The sequence below is a fragment of the Polyodon spathula genome, chromosome 1 (genome assembly GCF_017654505.1).
Source record: "Polyodon spathula isolate WHYD16114869_AA chromosome 1, ASM1765450v1, whole genome shotgun sequence".
NCBI classification, from domain to species: Eukaryota; Metazoa; Chordata; class Actinopteri; order Acipenseriformes; family Polyodontidae; genus Polyodon; species Polyodon spathula.
The window spans coordinates 30,650,606-30,677,869 of NC_054534.1; the positions used below are offsets into that span (position 1 = coordinate 30,650,606).

The 27,264-nt window shown below is 38.0% G+C and overlaps 1 protein-coding gene across 1 annotated transcript in view; it reads left to right on the top strand.

Moving 5' to 3' along the window:
- The window catches only part of LOC121317161 (serine/threonine-protein kinase NIM1-like), a 30,699-nt gene that overhangs the window by 1,855 nt on the left and 1,580 nt on the right, over positions 1-27,264 (top strand). The window contains exons 2-3 of the mRNA XM_041252814.1: positions 23,468-23,813; positions 24,087-24,355. Of these exons, the coding sequence (XP_041108748.1) occupies positions 23,522-23,813; positions 24,087-24,355 (561 nt within the window). The 5' untranslated portion in view covers positions 23,468-23,521. The remainder of the gene's footprint in view (positions 1-23,467; positions 23,814-24,086; positions 24,356-27,264) is intronic.

Below are 27,264 nucleotides of genomic sequence, written 5' to 3' on the forward strand. Positions count from 1 at the left end.
TGGATAAGAGCACAAACAAAAGTATGCAATGTTATTATAAGAGCAAAAAAATTGAAATGGCAGTGGGCCAGACATGTAGCAAGAAGAACAGACCATCACTGGACCAAGGAGATACTAGACTGGATCCCAAGAGATATAAAGCGACCAAGAAGAAGGCCACTACGAATATGGTAAGGTGAAATTAGGAAACATGCTGGAGCAACGTGGATGAGGGACACAGCAGACAAGCTTTTGTGGAAGAATCTTGGGGAGGCCTTCATTCAGCAGTGGATTGAAAAAGGCTGAAGATGATGATACATATGAGTAAGAATTTAAAAACAGATGAGTGACAGAGGGTTCCTGTTTATATCTCGAGATTCTGATTAAAAAATGCTAAAGAATGCCCATCCCTTTTTTAACTTCTGGATGAGAAAGGTCTAACTCTTTGAGATATTGGCTTCATACTCTGCACATAACTGTTTTCAATGATTCTTAAGGTCAAGTTCCATTGACCTAACAAGGAAACATGGCAGACTGTATTCATTAAAACTAAACCTTAAACTTCCAGTGCCACAGAGATCAGTTATAGTATCCCTCTTAAATATTTCCATTGGGAATACTTTGATTTTGCTCATACAAAAAACGATGGAGGTTTGTTTCTGGGTAAGCTTGTGACTCCATTTAATAAATTGCAGAGGCCGTCAAGAAGACCGAATGTTTTCTTTCAGCTACTGATGAAGGCATGTTCCCAGCTTGCCATTGTTTTTGACTGTAATTAAATAACAACAGATGGTTGAGATCTATTATTAAAAGACTAAAAATAAGAGCATGCTTGCAACTTTTGTTGATTATTTAAACATTCCTATGAGGGGAGCTGAAACGTTTTTGGAAATCCATTGCTGATGCTGCTCTTTTCTCAAAACGTTTGAGATCTGTCTGATTTCAATGTTGAATTGTTTTAATCTCTGGCCACATCAGTATTACAGATCACACACTTTGACATCTTTATATTTGGTTCACAGTTGTCCTCTATAATTCACTCAGTCATCATTGTCTAATACATAATTACTGTCAATATACTATAGATATTTACATAAATAAAGGGGAACAAATTAAAAAACATTTAAATCTTTGAGCCAGACCCCTACTATGGAAAATAAATCAGCTGATGGGTAAGCAGACAGATATATATTGAAGCTATAACTCTGTGCTTCTTGTGACATATGCCTGTAGATCTAGTCTTAAAAGGATTAACATCTTACATTTCCTTCTGGTTGCAATGGTGACATACTTTGAAGCTTTAATGTTCCTTGTTAATCCAGTTTCTCATTGACTACTACTATCGACACGCAAAGGTTAGTGGAGGACAAAAACAGTTTTGTGGAAAAACAATCACAAAGCAGGAGAAGCAACTCTCAAGTGATTACAACACCAATAATGTGTCACTAAGCAAGACACCTGATATTCAAAGATTTAGCTAAATTATTTCAGACATACTGGACAAAAAAAAAAAAAAGTAACTTTATCCTAACCTTTTTGGAGAAATTTTCCTTACGTTTTGTAAAAAATTGCATTGGAAATGGGGTATCATTATTATCCCAGTATACTACCCTGAACAAACCTAAGGGGAACCATTAATAGGCCAGAGCAGTATCTGTGACAACATAATTGATTTGGTACAAAAATGCTGCTGTTGTACTGAAATAGACCCTGTTCATACTTTCGATTTAAGGCAGCCCAGGGCTGCCTCAAGGCTGCCTTTTCTCATATGTGAACACGCTAGAGAAGTGGTTTATGTGTTGTTCATGTCGTTGAGCAGCGTATTTGATATGTGATGGCATATTGCTGTATTTAGGCTACGCCACTTCCCTTAATGAAGTTGTCATTTACATGTGTGACAAGGGTTTTGTTATATAGCCATGTGTATGGTAATCTTCCAAGAGAATGGTTTAATGCTAATGTTCAGTCTTTACTGGTAATGGTTAGGGACTAGAGAATAATAATAACAATGATAATAATAACGAGTAAACAATAGACTAGTTTAACAATCGTGTTTATAAACAAAGACAGTATGCAGTTTAAACAAATATGTGTAAATGAAAAGAAACATGTGTCATGTATTTAACATTATTCAATGCTGTGTCTTTCCTTAGGAGGGAGCAGTAGTACTATTAGGTAGTCAGTCGTGAGTTTGTCTTGTGAATGTCAGTTATTGTACGCAACCTGATAGTCATTTGCAATCTGAGTGAAGTATCCATTACAAAAATAAATATCTATACCTGTCAACACTAGCAAGTCGCTCTTACCTGCATTATAAATATCCCTGTGTTCTGAAAAGAATAATGTGATTGTGGGGGCAAGCTCGGACCGTCACCCTGTTACACACCATAACATTAAGTCAAAAAAGTCAATATGTTTTTTTAAAATATACCATAAAATTGCTACTGTGCAACATCTGCTACAAAAGGATTCTTCCATTCTGTGTGCAAGCTGTCATTCCATAAAAAAAAACAAGCAGTCACATAGTGAACGCGCAAATGTGCCTTAAAAATGCAATGTGGACGGGGCTGCTGACCAGAATATGGGCCGGCCCTGGGCCAGACCAGTAGTGTGAACAGGGTCATAGATACTACTGTTGTACCTCTCCACCAAAGGCTTAGTTTTAGTTTCCCTTGTGCTACCATTGCCCCTCAGAACAGAACTGTTACATACCGTTATACTGTCATTCTGCTGCAGTGCCGTTGAAGATAATGGATACAAGGTTATGAGGTCATGAGCCTCTATTGACTGCTTTGGAATTTGAGTGTCCTTGTCCTTGAGTGTCCTTTGATGGGGTGCAGCTTGTGAGTACATTAGCTGTGTGCCCATATGCAGCCATATTTGAGCCTCTGTCGCAATATAGAATAGAAAACATTTCAATGTTGCACAGGCTTCAGCGCACAATGGTCTCCAGTGCAAACAACAATAGGCTTTCCCACTTCGCTTCCCCATAGTCAGCCTTGGAATACTTAGTAAGCATCTAAGCAGTATAGAACACACATTAAAGGATATAAAACATGAAAGGAATTCAATATTAGGAACATGTAAATGTAGAACATGTAGATGTAGATTGTCTCTGAATAGATCAGGTTTGAATCAAACTTAAGAATCTACAACCAGCTGTGTTTGACATATAGACTAGAGCTCTTTAATGGGTTTTCATCCTGTATTCTTTTTGATCTTTTATCTTTTTACACTCTCACTCGCCACCTCCGCTCTGCTGATCTCAGACTGCTGTGTGTCCTGCCTGCTCCTGTGGGCTCTATGGGCGACAGGGCCTTCTGTTGCTACGCCCCCAAATTATGGAACTCTATTCCACTCGAGATCAGGGACTCGGCTTCTTTGAGTGTTTTTAAAGTTAATTTAAAGACTTACTTTTTCAGAAAGGCGTTTTTATGATTTTTATGATTGTTTTATCTCCTTGTGTTTCTTTTATGCATAATCTGTTTATTTATTGCTGTACTATTAATTGTGAAGCGCTCTGATAGGACTGCTTTTAAGGGCACTACACTAAAGTTTATTATTATTATTATTATTATTATTATTATTATTATTATTATTATTATTATATTGAGCATTTCTCCAATGATTTTGCAAGCTACAGGATAATCTGTATGTCTGCTTTTAAAAACGAGTCTAAAGCAGTCGATTTGTATGTCTACATGAACTCCTTGTAACGTCTTTGCGCGTGACCTGTTGTCTGGCACGTAGTAGTAGTTTTGTAATTGTCGTTTCCTGACATTAGCTAATGAGATGAGGATTCCTGTTCCTGGTAATCTGTGTTAAGAGCACTTTCATGGTTGGAACAGTCTACGTATACTGCACTTCTCACATACTCAGTAAACTTGTATATTCCTAAAAATAGGTCAAACTGTAGCTGTATGTATGTGCATGTATGTTTACATGTATGCATACATGTAATCTATTTGTATATCATTTAGTAGGTATTACAAATAAAACATTTGCGCTGCTTAGCTTTTTTTTATTATTATTATCCAGTGTATTATAAACTTATTTGGGTCTTTCATACATGTGCACCTATTGAGTTTTTTATTTGTTTGCCTACAATTCCCGCTGGTATATTTTAAACACAGTATAATCTTACAAGGTAGCAAGTGTGCAGGTTGAAATGGAAGGTGTGGTGCGCTGGGGTTTCTGTTGCCAGGTAATTCAGACCTGGGAGAAATCCTAATGATTTATATCTTCTTATGGAGGATTCACACGAACGTGGCCTGACCTGTTGTGTTAAACTAAGATTTTTCCCCCGTTTCAGGCTTTATACATTTAATAAATGAAGGTTGAAATATTTTAAGAAAATAATACTGTGCATTTTCATTTTTTAAAAAAAGACTGTATGACTATGTAGCTGTCACAGTTTTGACTTTTGTATTCATTTCAAATGCTACATCACTATTAAAGTATTAAAGTATAGTACTGCACAATATATCAAACCGTTATTGAAAAGTTTAAAACTCAAAGTGAGAGACCCTCAGAATTTCTGGTTTAGTGTTTAAATAACAGTGAAACATTTACACTTTCTTTTCCATTGACTGTGTATACATTACTTTTTATGAAATAAAATATAATATGCACCCTAACATACAGCTATGGCCAATAATTTTGCATCATGTAGAATTTTGGGATTGAGACATATTTTTAAAAATTTTGAATAAGCACCCTAAATTCTCAACGCAAACCAATTAGCATGAACTACTGTTGTTACTAAATTAATAAGCTGTCAACAGAGCTCATTCAGAAATAGCGAATCATGACTTTTTAACAGATCACAAAAAAGAAAATGTTCTTCTGTGTATAAAATGTGAAAAATCTGTTATAATTTAGTGCTGCTTTTAGAATGGGACGCACATAAAAAAAAAGTGTGCCTCTGCATTGCTTTAAATATCTGTACATGGTACATGCTTCAGTTTAGTTTTCGATGTGTTTACTGTGTACATGCATCTCTTAACGTGTACATGCTATGACACCTTAAACAGTAACATACTAATGTAGTGTTACGCTGTACCAAGCCTTGGACAGACAATGTTACAGGCTCTCTGTGCAATTAAGCCTGTCAGATCATAACCTATTAAGAGCTGTAGTCCTCATTTGAGTACAAGGCTACTTTGTAATTTAAATAAACAAGTCTGCTTCTCTGTTTTACCCTTCAAAAGCAGGTAATGCAGTAATTCTCCCCTGGCAGGAGAATGGGAGGCTCTGAAGTTCAGACTTCCCATCACTGACTGTTTTGTTGTAACCATGGGCAAGTTTTCCGTGCACTTCACCTCTATAAATCCCCAATGGCCATAAAAGTTTATTGCACTGTTTATTTGGGAATAGGGGTTATGCTTCTAGTGTCTGCTGTTGCTTGGCACCTGCAATGGTTTTGGTTGCTGGGGGAGATTTGGTGCCAGTTCTGAAAAAGTGAAATGGTCAGTATCAGACTAAAAGAGAGTCTTTGTTTTGTGTCTGTGAAAGACATCCTATTTAATTTAATGGATAAGTAAATTATGCTGAAAGGGCCCTTTTTTTAGTATTAAAAAAAAAAAAAAAAAACTGGTCACCATAGAATTTTGTGATAAATCACAGAAGCCTTTTCCTTTTTATAGTACTTTCTTTTGCTTTGTTTTTGGGTAAATTAACATTATTGAGTCTGGAGCTGTGGGTGAAATGCATTAAAGTGTAGCTCTCTGGGCTTTTAGTGGCTTTACATAAACTTGTTAGGACAATTGGGCAAGCTTCCCTGATCTCTGCAGTGTTAGATTTGGGGGCTAAAGATGTGTTACTGTACTGTGGTAATTTGACAGTACTAAGGTTTCCTGACAGAAAGCATCACTTGGTCACAGAGCAGAACTAATCATGTGTGTATACACCATTGCCTCCTGCTAGACACTAACTATATATTAATTATATGTTTTTAAAAAATGGTTTAGTGCAGCTTCACTTTATTATTGTACATACTGTGACAAAGTGGAGAGGTCTTTGTCACTTGCAGGACCTTTTCACACTGTAGTGTAAAAGAAGTGTTCCAGACCACAGACAGGTTTCAAAACAAGGCAGTGCCTGTATATTTAGTTATACAAAATATACTAACTCAAGAAGTACTAACTAAACTTTGACAAGTTTCAGACTAATACACTGGATGGCTACCGTTTACCAGTCACCAAAGCCAAGACTTTCCAAGTGTTTAACACATCCCTTGCTTTGAGGTTGCCCACAGGTCTCCTCTTAGGCCTTAGCCTTAACACAGACCAAGACCAAACATTTTGACCTGCTTTATATACCTGCCCGTCTAATTACCGACAGACATGTCTAATTAAATTAGTGCCAGGTGTAATTCATCCTGGCTCACTTCCGTGGCATTCTGGGGGATGTAGTGCTGAATTTCAAGGACTATACCTTTCCTCCCCCTACTCTGCCACAATACACAAAGTGAAGGGGGAAAACAGGCCTGCATATTCAGTGACCTTTATGGCAGCGGTTTTAGTTCAAAATGTGAACACACTACGGTTCACTTTCTCACCCCTGGTAACAGGAGAATCTTAACTTGAGATATCTGAGTTATTCCATGGCACTGGCATTGACAATAAAGTAGGCATTCATGTCTGGAGCTCATGAATGATTTGCTTTACCAGTTTATAGTTTGTTATCATCAAGGTATTACTATGATAATGAGGACATTGACTTATTTTATTGTAGAATAATAGCAACTATATCTGTTAGGGGGAGTTGGTACAGTTTCCCACAGTATAAATCCACACAACACAGAAAAAGCCTGGTCATGCAACAGTTTACTAGCAGGATTAAGACAACCGAAGAAAATAGGAGATGCCAAAAATAGACTAATAAGGTTGATGTCTTTCAAAGCAGATTAATTTCTACTGAAGTGTCAAGAAACATGGTAGGCCTAATTAGCTGAGGTTTGGATTGTTTTATCAAATTGTATAAAAAGCCATCCAGGTACTCTGATTGCATTGATATTCTTAGCTTAAAAGAAGAAGAGTACCAATTAGAATAACTGCATGAGAGGACAGCGCAAGGAAAATAGCATCATGCATCATTGAGTGAAGCTGCTGTTTGTACACAATTCACATCAGCTGTTGTGAAAGTGTTGTGTAAATGATTCACAGCAGAATGCACAGTCTAGTTTGTGTTACTGAACAATTCTATTACTCTTTCTCTTTGTTTTTTCTCTTCATCTCTGCATTTTTCTCCACCGGTGTAGTTTATAGAGGAGGGTCTGTCAGATCAGTTTTAACCAGAAAGCTGGTCTTGGTGAGTTGCTATTCTGAGACCCTCTGCATTGCTTTATTTGTAAGCAAAACAACAACTGCAAAAACAATCCAGCCGTAATGCATTCAGTGCTTAGTAACCATACACTGACCTATAATGATTTAAGTTTTTTTTTTACATTTGGGCATACCTAAAACCAGGTTACTGGTCTTCCATATTGAGTTCAGTTATCTTTCCTAGACTTTAGTTGTGGTCTGCAGTTATTGTTTCTAAACCTCTATGCTTTTGTACTAACCCTTAAAAGTACAAGGGACATGTGTGTCTCACAAATGAAATGTTGCTAATTTACTTACTTTTGCAACGAGCTGCATGGAACGGGGGTTAAAATTTACTGACAGGTTGGATCTGGTTATCCAAATGGTCAGTTTCCTTGTGCTACTTGAGTAACTCAAATGTATTTTAAGAAAAAAATGTTTGAACAGCCGCTCAATTCCTTGTGTACCTTGAGGAGTTAAAAAAAAGTAACACAACACATAAAAAAAACGAATCAGCTGTTCATTCCCAAGTGTTTGTAGCTCTCAATTATTCTTCAGTGAGCTGCCTACTTGTCTCTGAGCCACAGTCTCTGTTATGTTCCAAAAGGAATCCCGTTCTTTATTCCCAGGCTGTGCGGCTCAATTAGCCAGCACAGGGGAGCATTGTGTAGCGACACTCTGGTGAGTCTGTGCAGGGAGAGGGTCCCGAGGTAGCCTCAACCGAGCTGCTGGCACGCAGCTTCATTGCACGTTCATTCACGATGCAGCTCACGCCAAACTACTGAAGAGTGTGATGCTGTCCCTAATTAAACTACCACACAAGTCTTGCCTTCTTTAATGAACTGTCTTCTTTGACAGATTCAGCGACCCCTTTCCTCCTTCGCTTTCCTGCTGCCCTGTCGGAGAAATATAGAGGACTGCTCTTTGCTCTTTGAAAGACAAGGATTTCTGTCTGCTGGGTGAGAAACTGATGTTTTTCTTTTGTTTTTTAGAGCCGTATGGGCAGCCTCCCAGAACAGACGGTAATCTAAACAGCATTTGAGCTGTTTTATGCCTTGGGGCCTCTGTGCAGCATGTGTATATAATCTGGCTGACAAGGCTGAGTTTTTCTGTTTTCTTTCTTTTTTTTTTTTGTTTTTTTTTTTTGTTTTTTTTTTTTGTAATTTGAAGTGTAAATTTCATATCCGTTGTAAATTCTGTGCGTACAAACAAGTGTTTTCTATTAATTAAAAAAAAGGAATTCCAACAAAATCACATTTAAAGCATGTCCTGTTACAAAAAAATTCATAATACGTGCACGCTGTTGTAAACATATCTATGTAGCAAATAATGTGATTCAAAAAGGGAAATTAGCATTCTTGCCACTCCTTGTTTACTGTAGGTAGTAAGAGATCAGTAATGTATTATTTTGAGGTATTCCTTAATTCTTTTATACTAAGTTTTTACCTTTTTAAGCATGCTCCGATGTACTGTGTGGTTTTTTTCTAATTTGCAGGAAGAGAGGTGGCATCAGGTAATGTTTCAATAAACTGTATTGCCAAGAAACCGACTTGTAAATACAAGAAATATCCCTCAGTTGTGTAGATTACTGGAATCATTGTTGACTTTTAAAGGGAGTTTGTAGCAAAGTTTGTTTGTAGCAGTTTGCAGTTTCTTCTTTCCAAATGGTCTCTTATGTTGGTATTAACTGGTTACTCAATGCACAGGATTAAGATGAGCTCATTTTAATGAAAAAGCAAATTTCATTGTCTGATCCACGATGGTTGAATATTTGTTTTCTATTAATCAAGAACGTTTTCTTTTTTTTACCATTAATATCAAACAAGATTTCATGGTCGCTAGATTTAGATGGTCACAAATAACCCTTACAGCTGTGGCTGCATATTTATGAAGGAATGATTGATTGTCTCAGCAGGTTTACTCAGGTTTTAATGTTACACCGGTAATGTTTTTAAAGCAAAAATGATATATAAGCAGGTAAACTCAATTGCCATACATAGCTTTATAAACATTTGTCCAAAAAAAAAATATATATATATACATACATATATATATATATATATATATATATATATATATATATATATATATATATATATATATATGTATGTATGTATGTGTGTGTGTGTGTGTATATATATATATATATATATATATATATATATATATATATATATATATATATATATATATATATATATATATATATATATACACACACATGTGAAACACTTTTTTGTAAAAACATAATTACCTGTAAAGTTTTTCCAAAAATTTGTAATGCACACATTGTCCGGATATAAACAGGAAACTATATTCCCCTGCTTTGTGAGATCGTTTGGTGCAAACCAGTTATTTTTAACCAGACTTCTGAAACTACAGATCGAGCTAGCTCCATTGAGATTTGATTTGATTTTGAAGTTGAATGACTGTTTATCTCCCCCCCCCCCCCCCCCCCCCAAAAAAAAAAAAAAAAAAAAAAAGATATGTAGATTTTGAACATCAACAGCATAATACATAGCACTTTTTGCATCTACAGTAAGAACCAGATCATGTATAAATGTTTCCTTAGTACAATAGTGCACATGGAGTGCAGTTTAGGGAGCCCGTATCATGACTGTATAAATTATAACATTACCTATTAGATGTACTGGACCTTGCTGTGCTGTTTCTTATCTTCCTGGATTACCTGAAATAACATCCAGTACTTTTCCAGAATTATGAACTGCTTTTGGCAATAGATATCATCTGGGATGAGCCTGCTGATTGAACTTAATGGCCTATCAGTTTTAAAACTGATTTTATGTGTTTTAAGATGCCATGAAAAAGTCATTTCAAAGTTTTTGTAAAATGCCTACTTCAAAGGTAATTTTTCTAAATTTATTTCTAAATTTCTAAATTGTTTATAATTGAAAAAAAAAAAAAAAAAACTGTGCATAAAACCATATGAGGGTTAAACTATGATTTAGGGTCTTTAAGCTGGCTTTCTTTCATTGAAGAGGTTTTTGATAATTCAAGTATTCCATTAATCTTACCAGATGTGCATTTCCATTCTCTATGTAGATTTCCTGTCTGCAGTTGTGAAAGAAGCACATCTTACAGCAAAAAAATAATTCAATCTGGTATCATACTAGGTCAAATACAGCTCTCTTATCAAAGCGTGTCACTGGCTGCTAATTTATTTGAAGCTGTTGGAGAGGAATATGTATCAAATTCTCATTGCACATATTTCAATGACGTACTTCCGGTCAACTTCCATCGCATGAAAGAGTTAAGTCTCTATTGGAAACACAGTCATAGGAAAAGCAGTGATTAGTACTCAGCTGTGAGCCACAGTTAGGTTTGTTTGTACAAATGTACCTGTAAATAAATACAAAGCGGGGGTCCCCGAGAGGCTTACCTGGTAAAAGTACTGCCACGTGGTGTGCAGGGTGAGTCATACAGTCAGGGGAGCGCAGAGTCGCTGGTCTTTACTGGGGATTCTAGAGGGAGCAGTGCTGGCTCTGGCATTTCCAAAAGATAGGACGACAACAACAGCATGCACTGTTTCTCCTCATTGCACTGCAGTGGACCCTACCTGGCCAGGCTGCTGGTGAGGTCACTAACATCCGCTTTCGAGTTCCTGGGCATAAAAAGAACAATTGGCTTGGCTGTGGGGAGGGCAGCCAATGACCTTCAGATCTCCTCATCTGTGGTGAGGAATTTCTACGGTGAGCGAACGTCATTGGACATAAATTGTAGAGAAAACCAGGGATAAAATAATTGGGCAAAAATACATTTAAAAAAATGAAAGCTTTATTTTCAGTGTTACTGTCTCTAAGTGTTTCAGGGCTAAATGGACCATCTGCTGATGTGAAAACACTTGACAGAAAGCTGTTTGTCGCAAGAACAGTAAATAATAAGACATGACCTAGCATTTCAAATAAATGTTACAGCCATATTTACAAGTTGTTTTCCTTTTTGGGGGTATATTCATTATATTTGTTCATTTTAACATGTAATGTACATACTTACTATTGCACAGTGAAAGTAGGACACAGTTGTGCAGCCTAATTCTACCATTTGTTATATAACCTCCCAGAGGAGTTCTTCTTTGACAGCTGCACTTACAGTAACTACAGTGTGCCTAATGGGATGCAGTGTCAGAGAGTCTAATATATATGATGGAAGCATGCAGGGATTACAAAGCTGCTGGCCTTGTGATCTGAGTACCACTGTTTTGTACAGTGCAGTACAGTATTGTATATAATGGACTGAATGTAATGAAGCAGCATTTCACAGAGGTTATCAGACAGGTGGGTGATGGGAGGGCGGGTTGTTTGTATATTAAGGGCTTCTGAGAGAAAGTTACCGAGGGAAAGGAGGAGATATTGTTGTAGATGATGCAACAAGTGTTTCAGTCAGTTCTCTTATGGCAGGTGTGTTTACTGATCTACACTGTTGCAGTAAGGATTGCTAGATTCAGATGTTGAGAATCAGACCCGATGCAAAGATTATTATTATTATTATTATTATTATTATTATTATTATTATTATTATTATTATTATTATTATTATTATGTATTCAAATTGATACATAATGCTCAAATACTTACAGCCCCACTTTTAACACCTCACATTTACAGACCCCACCAATTGACCAACAGTTTCAGGTATTGGTTTTACATTTTATTAAAATTGTGGGTACATTTGAACTCTCTTGTGGCCATGTTATTTCTGGATGGTAGACATTTTAAATAATACAAACCCATTTATAAGTTTTTATGATTAAAGAAAATGTGAGAATAACTGAATATTAACTAAGAATTATGTGTATTGGCACTGGGAGCTGTTTCTATATTAAAAAGGCAAGTAGCTGTTGGCTGTTACAAAACCCATGTTTCAAAGGCGAGGGAGATCAATGGTAGATTATGCAGACTGAAAAATAAATGCTTCCTTTATTTGGGTATATGTGATTGAGACTCTAATTAGGACATCTGCTTGTTTTGATGATGTAAACTGTTCTGTTTTGAAAGTCATTCTTTCAGCTCAAAGATCAATAGAAACATGTGTGTTTGCAACAAGGCGGCGAGGATGTGCAGTGCGTTGTTTGAAGAAGGTTACAGTAAACAGGGTATTCATGAGTTCCTACCTTTTGATTTTAACCAGACTGCTCTAGATACACAGCCTGTCGGATGTGAGTGATCGGCTGGCAGAACTAAATATGAGTAACGCTATAACAGGGCCAGGAGCCCTGTACAGGATTATTTATTTATTTTTAGAATGGGCTCTCCCCCTCCGCCTGTGTCTCATTTTGAATTGTTTTGTATTTATGATTTATTTATATATATATATATATATATATATATATATATATATATATATATATATATATATATATATATATATATATATATATATATATATATATATATGACAGCTCTGTGTGTTGTGTTTTTGTTTATTTAAATGTGTTCTATCAGAGGCGAGGTTGGCAGCTCGTCCTCTGCCAGTAATTAAAAAAACTTGTGCAGAATGTGATCGAGGGATTAATAAATAATTGGTAGCTAACTAATCCCTCGGTCACTAATATAAAAGCCTGCAGCTCTCGGCACTCGGGGTGGGGAATTCAGAGGAGAGTATGGGAGAACGAGAGGAGAGAGAGAAAGAGAAATTTTAAACCAAACATATAGGTTTAGTGAAGGTGATTACCCAGCCTGATCAGGGTTTTGTATTTATTTTGTGTTTGATTTCTTTTTTTTTTGTATTTAAATAAAAAGCGAGCAGTGTGTTTTTGCCCTTCAGTACTGGTGTCTTTGTTTCTGTTCCTGTATCTGGCCTGACGTCACCACAATGCCATTCCCCCCCCCCCCCCCCCCCCCCCCAGGGGCTTCCTTAATTCTGTTGACATGAATTACATATTACTTGCCAGATTATTACTGAAAACCCCCCAAGATTCAGTTACAGCTGTTGGCAACCACGGCAGCGTTGTTGGTCCAAGAAAATGTTCTGTTATTTTGTCAGTCATGTTTGCCTTTTGTCTGTTAAGCTGCCAACTGTTTCTTTGGAAGGTGAATATTTGTTTCTGGTTCTTGTTGACAGATGACGTCTCTCTTATTCGCTGAACGCGGTTTTAATTTGGTTCAGGGCATTCTGCACTCATCAGTGTTTCTGCTTGTATTATTCAGCATAAGTACCCTTCAGAAGGTGATGATTCAGTGCTATGTACTACAGCTATCAAACAGCCCATTACAGAAAGGACACTGAAAGGTGAAATAGATTGTTGATTGCTTAAATGGATTTCCATCTTGTTGTCATTTTAAATAAAGTGTGGCTGTCTGTTAAATGATTGCACCTGAGATCTATGTTTTCTGAGTTTGCGAATGTGTGGTTATTGGATTTGAACTGTACTTCCAACCAGTTCATTCATGGGTCATAGCATGCAACTGTGGGTTATAAATGAAATGCTCTGTGCTTGTCTTTACTTAAGTACTGACTTTGTACCTGCCAATTCATGTGACACCACGTCTGAATTTACAGGTTGTATTTAAAAGGTAGATGCCACTCAGTTGACCTGTGAAACTGCAGCTATGTACCACAAGGACAAGAGCTGCTTCTGTAATGGAGATCACATGGAGACTAGCTCTGATGTAAAGACAAGGCAGTGGGGCAACCAGTGCTTCTGTAATGGAGATGATCATGTGGAGACTAAAGTGCCGATCTGTCTTCAGAAGCCTGTGAAAATCTGATTAAAACCCTTTACAGTTCTGTACTTCTGAGAACTCTCTTGTGCATATGTAAATGCATGTTTAAAATCCCTGCCAGCTGTTTTACATTTATAGCTTAATTAGACAGTATCCTCTGTCAGCATGTGCCTTTCAGCAAATTAATTCCTTTCTTCACTTTCTTACATTGCAGGATTTCATGTTCATGGGTTCACTAAATTTGTGGTTTATTCAGGGTCTGATCTTCGACACGTGAAACTCTAAATATATTGAGAATAAACAAATAAATAATAACGGTTTTTGTGTCAATTTACATGTATTATATACATGTGTATGTGTGTGTGTGTGTATATATATATATATATATATATATATATATATATATATATATATATATATATATATATATATATATATATATATATACACACACACACACACACACACACACACAGTACTGTGCTAAAGTTTTAGGCAGGTGTGAAAAAATGCTGTAAAGTAAGAATGCTTCCAAAAATAGACATGTTAATAGTTTATATTTATCAATTAACAAAAAATGCAAAGTGAGTGAACAGAAGAAAAATCTACATCAAATCAATATTTGGTGTGACCACCCTTTGCCTTCAAAACAGCATCAATTCTTCTAGGTACACTTGCACACAGTTTTTGAAGGAACTCGGCAGGTAGGTTGGCCCAAACATCTTGGAGAACTAACCACAGTTCTTCTGTGGATTTAGGCAGCCTCAGTTGCTTCTCTCTCTTCATGTAATCCCAGACAGACTCGATGATGTTGAGATCAGGGCTCTGTGGGGGCCATACCATCACTTCCAGGACTCCTTGTTGTTCTTCACGCTGAAGATAGTTCTTAATGACTTTCGCTGTATGTTTGGGGTCGTTGTCATGCTGCTGAATAAATTTGGGGCCAATCAGATGCCTCCCTGATGGTATTGCATGATGGATAAGTATCTGCCTGTACTTCTCAGCATTGAGGAGACCATTAATTCTGACCAAATCCCCAACTCCATTTGCAGAAATGCAGCCCCAAACTTGCAAGGAACCTCCACCATGCTTCACTGTTGCCTGCAGACACTCATTCGTGTACCGCTCTCCAGCCCTTCGGCGAACAAACTGCCTTCTGCTACAGCCAAATATTTCAAATTTTGACTCATCAGTCCAGAGCACCTGCTGCCATTTTTCTGCACCCCAGTTCCTGTGTTTTCGTGCATAGTTGAGTTGCTTGGCCTTGTTTCCACGTCGGAGGTATGGCTTTTTGGCCGCAAGTCTTCCATGAAGGCCACTTCTGACCAGACTTCTCCGGACAGTAGATGGGTGTACCAGGGTCCCACTGTTTTCTGCCAATTCTGAGCTGATGGCACTGCTGGACATCTTCCGATTATGAAGGGAAGTAAGCATGATGTGTCTTTCATCTGCTGCAGTAAGTTTCCTTGGCCGACCACTGCGTCTACGGTCCTCAACGTTGCCCGTTTCTTTGTGCTTCTTCAAAAGAGCTTGGACAGCACATCTGGAAACCCCTATCTGCCTTGAAATTTCTGCCTGGGAGAGACCTTGCTGATGCAGTATAACTACCTTGTGTCTTGTTGCTGTGCTCAGTCTTGCCATGGTGTATGACTTTTGACAGTAAACTGTCTTCAGCAACCTCACCTTGTTAGCTGAGTTTGGCTGTTCCTCACCCAGTTTTATTCCTCCTACACAGCTGTTTCTGTTTCAGTTAATGATTGTGTTTCAACCTACATATTGAATTGATGATCATTAGCACCTGTTTGGTATAATTGTTTAATCATACACCTGACTATATGCCTACAAAATCCCTGACTTTGTGCAAGTGTACCTAGAAGAATTGATGCTGTTTTGAAGGCAAAGGGTGGTCACACCAAATATGGATTTGATTTAGATTTTTCTTCTGTTCACTCACTTTGCATTTAGTTAATTGATAAATATAAACTATTAACATGTCTATTTTTGAAAGCATTCTTACTTTACAGCATTTTTTCACACCTGCCTAAAACTTTTGCACAGTACTGTGTGTGTGTGTGTGTGTGTGTGTGTGTGTGTGTGTGTGTGTGTATATATATATATATATATATATATATATATATATATATATATATATATATAATATAAAAGCATCACTTGGCAGTGTAAGGTTATTTGTAAGTCAGATCACTTGGCAGTACATTAAGGTTATTTGTAAGTCAGATTATTTGTAATCAGATCAACCCCCTTAAGGTACTCAAGGAATTGAACAGACAATTTGATGGGACACGTGTGTTCCTTTTACCTTAAAGAGTTAAGCAGCCTACATGGCATAAGCAAACTAACATGATCCCTTCACCACTGGCCCAAACCACTGAGCAAATGGGTTTATTGAGCACAATTCAAAATCAGACAAAATAATACATGATAATATTTGAAATCCATGTTACTACCCTTTACTTGCTTCAATGCCATTTTCAGTGCATTCGAACTGAGGAAAACATTTTTTAATGTTCTTCAATTGGAAAAGTCTGTGAAACCCCCTCTCCCATGTCCTTCTGTGCCTATTGGACGCCACTTTTTACTTTGGTATAAAAAAAGTGCCATTCCAGTTGACACATGACACTGTTGCACAGGTGACCAGAGCTAAGTATTTCCTGTGAAAAGTACCAGCAGTGAGAGCAATGGTGCATTCTTAATACAAATAGATCAACACAGAGTGAGATACTTTATGGTGTTGCAGTTGGAGCATTATTTTTTTAATTAAGAAAACTTAAGGAAGTGAAGGAAATACAGGGAAGGGAATGTTTTTCAAACTGAACCTTATTGTACATGTGCTGAAAGATAGATTCAGCTTTACAGTGAAAATAAGTTCATGGATAATCTAACCCTCTTTTTTTACACCAGGTGCTCATGCAAATTGTGGTTGTCCTTCTCATGTCAGAAGTTTCTGTTTGTGGTGTACTCTGAGTCTTCCAGATGGCAGTGCTACTGGGACTTCAGCAGTGCGTCTGCAAGCTTTCAGTACAAGAACATTTGGTGACAATTGCAGGTCATTACTGTTGCTATGGTAATGGTACATACTGGGTTGGAAAGCCTCAGCTTTGCTATTGCAAAGCAACAGTTCTTGAATACAGACAAGCCCAGGCAGCTGTTCATGCTGTCAGTGGAGGAAACATGTCAATAGCTGCAATTGGACTCTACACAATAGTGACACATTTTTGACATCATATTTCTGTATAATTACAGCTAATGTCTGTTTGTGTCCTTAGTCACATTATTCTTTACTCATAATGTAACAGGGAGAATCAGATGCAACAGATATAAAGCCAAAGTCCACCCACATAAAAATGGAAATATATATATATATATATTTTTTCTGTTTTAAAGCCATCTTTCGGTCATTCTCTCTCTTTGCATTGTGTTATAAAACAAATCAATTAAAAATAAAAACCTGAAAAGTCTTCATTAGATAAGTATTCACCCCCTTTGCTATGACACTCCTAAATAAGCTCAGTGGCAACCAATTGCCTTCAGAATTCACACAATAAGTTAAATGGAGTCCATCTGTGTGCAATAAAAGTGGTTCATATGATTTCAGATTAAATACACTTGTGTCTGTAAGGTCCCACAGTTGGGTAGTGCATTCAAAGGAAATATACTACCATGAAGACCCAGGAGCTTTCAAAACAACTCCGGGATAAAGTTGTGGAAAGGCATAGATCAGAGGAGGGGTATAAAAAGATTTCAAAGGCATTGAATATCCTTTGGAGCATAGTCAAGTCGATCATTAAGAATTGGAAGGTATACGGCACCACCCAGAATCTGCTTAGAGCAGGCTGTCCTCCCAAACTGAGCAGCTGACTAAGAACAGCATTGATCAGTGAAGCCACCAAGAGGCCAGTGACAACTCTGAAAGACATACAGCATTCCATGGCTGAGATGGGAGAAACTGTCCATATGTCAACAACAGCTGAGGTACTACACAAATCTGGCCTGTATGGAAGAGTGGCATGAAGGAAGCCATTCCTGAAAAAAACCCATGTAAAATCCTGCTTGGAATGGGTGAATATTGCACAATATTGCACAATAGTATCAAAGTGTTGTAGGTTGTGTAAATCAAAGGAAAAAAAATCCCATTTAAATGCATCAAGATTTCAGGTTGTAACACAACAAACTGTGAAAACATCCAAGGGGGGTGAATACTTCCTATAAGCACTTTACAAGTTAATGTTAATGGCATCATCCATTCTTTCATTAGCAGATTTCAGTATTGTCATGCCAGACAAATACAGGCCTCCTTGACAATTAAGTTGAAAGGCTGATACTGTTTATTTATTACAAACAATCATGTTATAGCTGTCAAGTCCTCACAAGACATTCTCCAGAAGAAATTTAATATTAAAATGAATAGATATTTTGCAATACCTGTACAATACAGATCAAAAAAAAAAACTTCCTAGCACTTTATTTTAGTACTGAATGAATTAATGAGCTGTGACATATTAACAGTAGTGAAGAATTAAAGTAAAGCTGTACTGTAAACAGCAAGACATTGATGACAGTAATACATGGATTACATGCAAACATATTAGATCTGCACCTGATCAGAATATCTTGATGTGAATATTAAAACTGCATGGTGGAAATATAAGATTAAGATTCCCTTCTGTTTTCATCAAAACTTCCCAGGAAACTTAAAACCTTCCCATCCCCCAGAAGGAATAATAATTTGAACGCCTAATCTTGATAAAAACAGTAGTGAGTTTGGATATTGAATGAAAAGATGTTTCTCTTTCAAACTTAGCTGAGACACATGAAAGACGTCAGTATTTCATGCTGGAACATTAGATGTGTGCTAGTTTCAAGTTTCACTTGGACTGCAGAAAACAATATCTGACCTGTGCCGCTTAGACTGATACGCATTTGGATCAATTGTGCAGACAGACTGCTGATCAGGGTTCAAATACTGCCCCTTTCATCAGTTTTTCAATATTTAAAGAATTTATTTTGAATGTAAACCCCAGGGATGTTACCTACCTGCGTCTGAAGAACCTCTGAATTGGCACCTCATTGACTGTGCTAGTTTTGAGGTGGTCTTATTGATTTATGAGCCTGTAGTTGGTTTATGAAACTGTCAATGGAAACCTTCTAGGAGGGCTCTTACCATACAGAGAAGGTCAACTACTAAGGTAATGCCCTCTAATCAAGTTTATTTTTGTGATGTGAAACTGGTAATCTGCAAGTTTACTGTTATAAAAAAGTTGAAATTTTGTAGTTACGTATTGATTTAACTTTTCAATATTCTGTTGTTTGTCTTCGGTTTCATTGTCACATTGTATCTGAATTTTCTGCGATGTTGTACCATGTGGCAGTGCCCCTGGTGGAGCGTCTTGATAAGTGGATGAAAGTGAAGTGGCTATTACTATAAGCCTGGGCTGTGATTTTAATTACAAGCTGTTTATCCAGTTAGAAACCAGCAAAACCCCAATGTCCCAACTCAACAGAGGTTGTTGGAATCGACAGGGTAGCAAGCATGCAAGCATCCACACATTGCAAGATAGGACAATCACACATACAACAAACACAAATATATTTCAAAAATCATTAAAGGCTCAGCATTTTTCAGTGTCCAAGAAGTCATTAATCTTAAGTGAACGGCATATTGCTAAATTAATCACTAAGATTGTTTCTTTGAAAGCAAAGCTGCTCCACTGCAGCTTCCTCTGAAATCAACTTTGGCAATTAACATGGGATGCATCTCAGCAAAAAAAAAAAAAAAAAAAAAAAATCAGATTCAATTTCTACCTATCAAACAGTCTGGCCTAAAACAAGAGGTCTGACTGTAAGCTATACTGTGAAAATGATCCCAGTCGGGGTACTTTCTACTGTATTGATGGTGAGCCACCTAATACAATTAATTATTATTTTGTTTTGTCTTGCATTAGGCTGAAGAGGAATCCCAGCCCCAGGATTTACGACTAATTAAAGAACAGCTTAACGTGTGTAAAGTTGCTGGCCCTTCTAATAACCTTGAGTCTGACAATAGGAGCCAGGGAGACTGCTGGCCACACCCCCACTGCAATAACAATGACTCGGAGACTCAGGAGTTACCTGGTGATGGGTAGAAGAAAAAACAAAAAATGAAGGAAATGCCAAAGGCAAAGCAGTCTTCCTGTAAGGAAAGCGGACCCACGCAGCGCTTGAGGACAGCTCACTCTGAGCCTTACCATTGCCTTGATCTGAACAGGAGATTACTGTTTTACTTTGAAAAATAATAAAGTGAACCATATAAATCAGAATGCATTGACTGAGTTACAGAAGATCTTGTCAGAAAAAAAATCAGAAAAAAAACTCTTAAAACTTGTATCAAGTTGTCTACAGATGTTGGAGGTCCTTGGAGATTTTCATAAGCAGGTTTTATCGAATTTTTATTATTATTTTTTTACTGCATGTGGTCAAGAAGCCCATTTACAAATGAAACATATATGAAGCAAAGGAATCTTTTAAAAGAGATTTGAAAAAGCTAACAGGACTTTTTGAACATCATCTTTCTACATGGGACATGCATACCTGATAACGTATGTTTAGTAAAAATGAGGGTCTCATCTGCAGAACTGGACCTGGTTTATATATATATATATATATATATATATATATATATATATATATATATATATATATATATATATATATATACAGTGCCTACAGAAAGTCTACACCCCCTTGAACTTTTTTCACATTTTGTTGTGTCAGTGCCTCAGAGTTTCATGTATTTAAATGAGGATTTTTTCCACTTATCCACACACCATACCCCAGGGGAAGAAAGTTTTTATTGAGAAAAAAAATTATATATTAAAAATACAAAACTGCAAGATCATAATTGGAGAAGTCTCTCCCCTGAGTTAACACTTGGTGGAAGCACTTTTGGCATCAATTATAGCTGTGAGTCTGTTGGGATAGGTCTCTACCAACTTTGCACACCTAGATTTGGCAATATTTGACCATTCTTCTTTACAAAACTGTTCAAGCTCTGTCAAGTTCCTTGGGGAGCGTTGATGGACAGCAATCTTCAAGTCATGCCACAAATTTTTGATTGGATTTAGGTCGGGGTTCTGACTGGGCAACTCAAGGACATTTACATTTTTGTTTCTTAGCCACTCCAGTGTAGCTTTGGTTGTGTGCTTTGGGTCATTGTCATGCTGAAAGGTGAACTTCCGTCCCAGTTTCAGCTTTCTTGCAGAGGGCAGCAGGTTTTCCTCAAGGACTTCTCTGTACTTTGCTCCATTCATTTTCCCTTCTATCCTGACAGATTCCCCAGTTCCTGCCGATGAGAAACATCCCCATAACATGATGCTGCCACCAACATGCTTCACAGTTGGGATGGTGTTCTTTGGGTGATGCGCTGTGTTGGGTTTGCAGCAAATGCAACGCTTTTCATTTAGGCCAAAAAGTTTTTTGTTTTATTAGACCACAAAACTTTTTGCCACGTGACTACAAAATCTCCTGAGTGTTTTTTTGCATACTTCAAACGGGATTCATGGTGGGCTTTCTTGGGTAATGGCTTCCTTCTTGCCACCCTGCCATACAGGCCAGATTTGTTGAGTGTTTGGGATGTTGTTGTCACATGAAAACTTTAACCAGTCTTGGCCATAAAAGCCTGTAGCTCTTGCAAAGTTGCCATTGGAGCTGATCAGTCTCGTTCTTGCTCGGTTATCCAGTTTGGAGGGACGGCCTGATCTAGGCAGGGTTTTGGTGGTGCCATACACCTTCCACTTCTTAAGAATCATCTTGAGCATGCTCCTAGGGATATTCAAGGCCTTTGATCTTTTTTTATACCCATCTCCTGATCTGTGCCTTTCAACAACTTTGTCCCAGAGTACTTTTGAAAGCACCTTGGTGCTCATGTTTGAGTCTTTGCATTGAAATGCACTACCCAGTAGAGGGAACCTATAGGAACTGCTGAATTTATCCTGAAATTATGTGAGTCACTACAATTTAACAGAGGTGGAGGCCACTTAACTTGGTGTGTGATTTTGAAGGCGATTGGTTACACCTGAGTTATTTAGGATTGCTCTTACAAGGGGGATGGACACTTATCCAACCAAGCTAGTTCAGTTTTTATTTTTAATTAATTTTCTACAAATTTCTAGAATATTTTTTTCACTGGAAGTTGTGGGGTAGGATGTGTAGATAATTTTATTTTAATGCATTTTAATTCCAGGCTTGATGGCAACAAAAGGTGTACATTTTGAAGGGGGGTGTAGACTTTCTATAGGCACTGTATATATAGGTTAGTTTACTGGTCTGCTGTTTTGAGTGGAGTTATCACAGGGTCTGCAGTTCTGAAACAGTAAATTATAGATAGTACCAGGGCTTTCATGTTCTTCCATTGCTTTCCCTCCAGTCTAAGGTTACACACATTTATTTTTGTTCCTTGTGCTGGACAGGCTCATACAGTGCCTGCCTCTCTTTTACATTAACGGATCCAGCCTGTTTTGACCAACAGACACACCTGACCATACATACCTGTTTCAATTCACAGTGTTATCTCCAGTCTGCTTGAAAAAGCCAGTGCTGTGTCTGAAGATCTGCTGTGATGGGTATTCATTGGTCCCATGTAATTTGATTGCACAGAGTGGTTTTAATCTGTAATGTCAGGCTTTGAGCATTTGAATAACTTGTTTGAGGAAGAAACCCATGGTATGTGTGCTCCAGCTGACCCTTATTGTCTTTACTATTCCTTCCTACTGTTATGTGCAGTAGGACGCCTACAATTAGCTGCCTTTCTTTTGCAGTAGACAGGTTAATTCTCTGCCTTGTAAAGAACTCCCTCTTACACTGTAAAAAAACATCTGCATTTTCATGTTTCAGTGCCTTTGTATTGAAAAGGTGATTTGAAGCTCTTCTCTGTGTGAAGAGGAAATGCCTCTCATACCTCTGTCACCCCTGTCCTCTCAGTCACCACCTGTTTCTACAATATTTTGGTCTCCTCCAGCACTGTGATGTACAAACAAGAAAGAAAATTCATTTCACTTGTTCTCATTAGACATTTTTGAAGCGCATACTAAAAAAGGTAACATGATCATTTGTACATGTGCAAGGAGGAGCTTAGCTAAGTGCTGGTTATCTAGGGCCCTATTTAGCAGCTAGTGCAAGCGCAAAGGCAACGTTTGTCAAGGAAATAAAACTGTTTCAGTTGCAGCTAGGAACAGATACAGTGCCAGTTTTATGCTGTTAAAACTGTCCTATTCCTATCAGTTGTTAAATAGAGATCACAGTGTCGCAGCATCACAACTGTTTTTTCTAGGAAACTCTTCTGAAATTCAGGTCACTGAAAAAATATTACAATTTAATAGGAGAGCATTAGTGTACAATAAAACCTCCACAGAAGAAAGAGAATTGGGTGGGACTCTGTATAATAGCAGCTAAGTGTTGCAAGTGAACCTCATTTTGATGGTTGGTTGGATTTTTGTGTTGTTGCAGGTATTCCGGCTCTTTCCATGGGAACAGCTATGGAGAGCTAAGTGAGTGTGGAGGATGACGGCGGTGTACATGAATGGGGGGACTCTGGGGAGTCAGCGTTACGCCCGGTGGAGCCGGCAGGACAGTGCCGAGGACTACCCCTACAGCGAGCGCTACACTGAGGAGGAGGACGGCAGGCAGCGGCGGCTGACTCCCTTTGAGAAGCTGACCCTGGACATGTCCCACGATGAGAAGGTGGTGAAAGAGCTCACCCTGGGCAAGAGAATCGGCTTCTACCGGGTCCGTGGAGAGATTGGGAGCGGCAACTTCTCCAACGTCAAGCTGGGCATCCACTCCCTCACTAAAGGTACAGGCTTAGAGACATGTTGGATTTTACATGGCACTTTATTGGAACCATTAGGAAATAAAGGAAAGGCACATCATTAGGGGATGAAGGCCAATCTGGAGGCAAATAAGCTGAACTTAAAATGTTGTCAGCTTTGTGCCGCACCGATTTAAATCTTTTACCAGAATACATGATAGTAATGCTTTTGGTGCTAAACATTATTAGAAAAATGACATATAAATGGTGAAAAATGTACGGAATTTCTTGAATTAACGTTCTGTGTTTGTCTCCCAGAAAAGGTAGCGATTAAAATCCTGGACAAGACAAAGCTGGACCAGAAGACACAGCGTCTGCTGTCAAGAGAGATCTCCAGCATGGAGATGCTGCACCACCCCAATGTGATCCGGCTGTACGAGGTTGTGGAGACCCTGTCCAAGCTGCACCTTGTCATGGAGTATGCAGGAGGAGGGGAGCTCTTTACCAAGATCAGCACAGAGGGGAGGCTCTCCGACACAGACAGCAGAATCGTCTTCTCTCAAATCCTCTCTGCAGTCAAACACATGGTGAGCTTACAAAAGGTTTTTTTTTTTTGTTTGTTTGTTTTTTTAACCCTTTCATGCATGGTGACCTTATATGGAGACAAATGATCTCTAGTCTTTATAGAGGGACGTATGGAAGACACAAATGTATGACAGCAATCATTCTTTTCTCGTTGTACATGTTACCGCTGGGTGAGATAATCCGTAAACATGGTGTTAACTTTCACTGCTGTGCCGATGACACACAGCTCTACATCTCTGTAAAACCTGATGATGCCCTGGCTGTGTCAGCCTTAGCTGAACGCTTTACTGATGTGAAGAGGTGGATGGTCCAACATATTTTACAGTTAAACTCTGATAAGACAGAGGTTCTGTTATTAGGTTTTCAGTAGCAACTAGAGGCCACAAAATCTCAAAAAATAGATCTGAGCAATTTGACCACAAACATAAAATCAGAAGTGAAAAATCTAGGGGTCTTATTTAACTCTGATTTATCTTTTGAGTTCCATATTCTCAATGTCACCACAGTGTCCTTTTACCATTTGCGAAAACATTGCTAAAATTAGGTAATTTCTCTGTTTGTCTGACGCTGAGAAACTAATTCATGCCTTTGTGTTTTCCTGACTTTTGCAATGATCTCTTCACTGGGCTTTCGGGTCACGCCATAAATCATCTGCAGCTGATACAGAATGCAGCTGCTAGACTTCACTGCAGCTGATGCAGAATGCAGCTTCTAGACTTCACTGCAGCTGATGCAGAATGCAGCTTCTAGGCTTCACTGCAGTTTATACAGAATACAATTGCTAGGCTTCACTGCAGATTGTACAGAGTGCAATTGCTAGGCTTCATTGCAGATTTAAAAAAAAAATAGACCATATAACTCCTGTGCTGGTTTCACTGCACTGGCTCCCAGAATTGATTTTAAAATGTTACTTCTAACTTATAAAGCACTTACAATGATTATACAACTTTTACAATTATACGATTTTTACAACGATTATACAACTTGCCAAGATACAAATGGCAAAATCGTAGATGAAGAAAAAAAAATAGCAAATATGTTAAATGATTACTTTTCACAAGTTTTTACAAAGGAAGATACTGACAACATGCCCCACATGTCATCCAGTTCCTGTCCAGTTTTAAATAACTTTAGCATAACTGAGGCAGAAGTGTTAAAGGGACTAGGAGCTCTTAAAATAAACAAATCCCCTGGGCCGGATGAGATCCTCCCAGTAGTACTCAAAGAAATGAAAGAAGTAATTTACAAACCGCTAACCAAGATCATGCAGCAGTCTCTTGACACGGGTGGTACCGACAGACTGGAAAATTGCAAACGTAATACCGATCCACAAAAAGGGAAACAAAACTGAACCAGGTAACTACAGACCAGTAAGCCTGACTTCTATTATATGCAAACTTATGGAAACTATAATAAGATCCAAAATGGAAAATTACCTATATGGTAACAGGGTACTGGGAGACAGTCAACATGGTTTTAGGAAAGGGAGATCGTGCCTAACTAACTTGCTTGATTTTTTTGAGGATGCAACATCCATAATGGATAATTGCAAAGCATATGACATGGTTTATTTAGATTTCCAGAAAGCTTTTGACAAAGTCCCGCACAAAAGATTAATTCTCAAACTGAACGCAGTTGGGATTCAAGGAAACACATGTACATGGATTAGGGAGTGGTTAACATGTAGAAAACAGAAAGTACTGATTAGAGGAAAAACCTCAGAATGGAGTGTGGTAACCAGCGGTGTACCAAAGGGATCAGTATTAGGTCCTCTGCTATTCCTAATCTACATTAATGATTTAGATTCTGGTATAGTAAGCAAACTTGTTAAATTTGCAGACGACACAAAAGTAGGAGGAGTGGCAAACACTGTTGCAGCAGCAAAGGTCATTCAAAATGATCTAGACAAGATTCAGAACTGGGCAGACACATGGCAAATGACATTTAATAGAGAAAAGTGTAAGGTACTGCACGCAGGAAATAAAAATGTACATTATAAATATCATATGGGAGATATTGAAATTGGAGAAGGAATCTATGAAAAAGACCTAGGAGTTTTTGTTGACTCAGAAATGTCTTCATCTAGACAATGTGGGGAAGCTATAAAAAAGGCTAACAAGATGCTCGGATACATTGTGAAAAGTGTTGAATTTAAATCAAGGGAAGTAATGTTAAAACTGTACAATGCACTAGTAAGACCTCATCTTGAATATTGTGTTCAGTTCTGGTCACCTCGCTATAAAAAAGATATTGCTGCTCTAGAAAGAGTGCAAAGAAGAGCGACCAGAATTATTCCGGGCTTAAAAGGCATGTCATATGCAGACAGGCTAAAAGAATTGAATCTGTTCAGTCTTGAACAAAGAAGACTACGTGGCGACCTAATTCAAGCATTCAAAATTCTAAAAGGTATTGACAGTGTCGACCCAAGGGACTTTTTCAGCCTGAAAAAAGAAACAAGGACCAGGGGTCACAAATGGAGTTTAGAAAAAGGGGCATTCAGAACAGAAAATAGGAGACACTTTTTTACACAGAGAATTGTGAGGGTCTGGAATCAACTCCCCAGTAATGTTGTTGAAGCTGACACCCTGGGATCCTTCAAGAAGCTGCTTGATGAGATTTTGGGATCAATAAGCTACTAACAACCAAACGAGCAAGATGGGCCGAATGGCCTCCTCTCGTTTGTAAACTTTCTTATGTTCTTATGTTCTTACTTAAAGGTATGGCACCAGACTATATAAAGGAGTTTCTAGTCACATATATACCTTCTCATGATTTCAGATCAGCTGGTGCAGGCCTTCTGAGCCTCCCACAAGTGTACACAAAAAGTGAGAGGTTTTAGTCCCTGTGCTCCCAGATTGTGGAATGCACTGCCACCTCATAGCAGAAGTGCTACATCAGTTGATGACTTTAA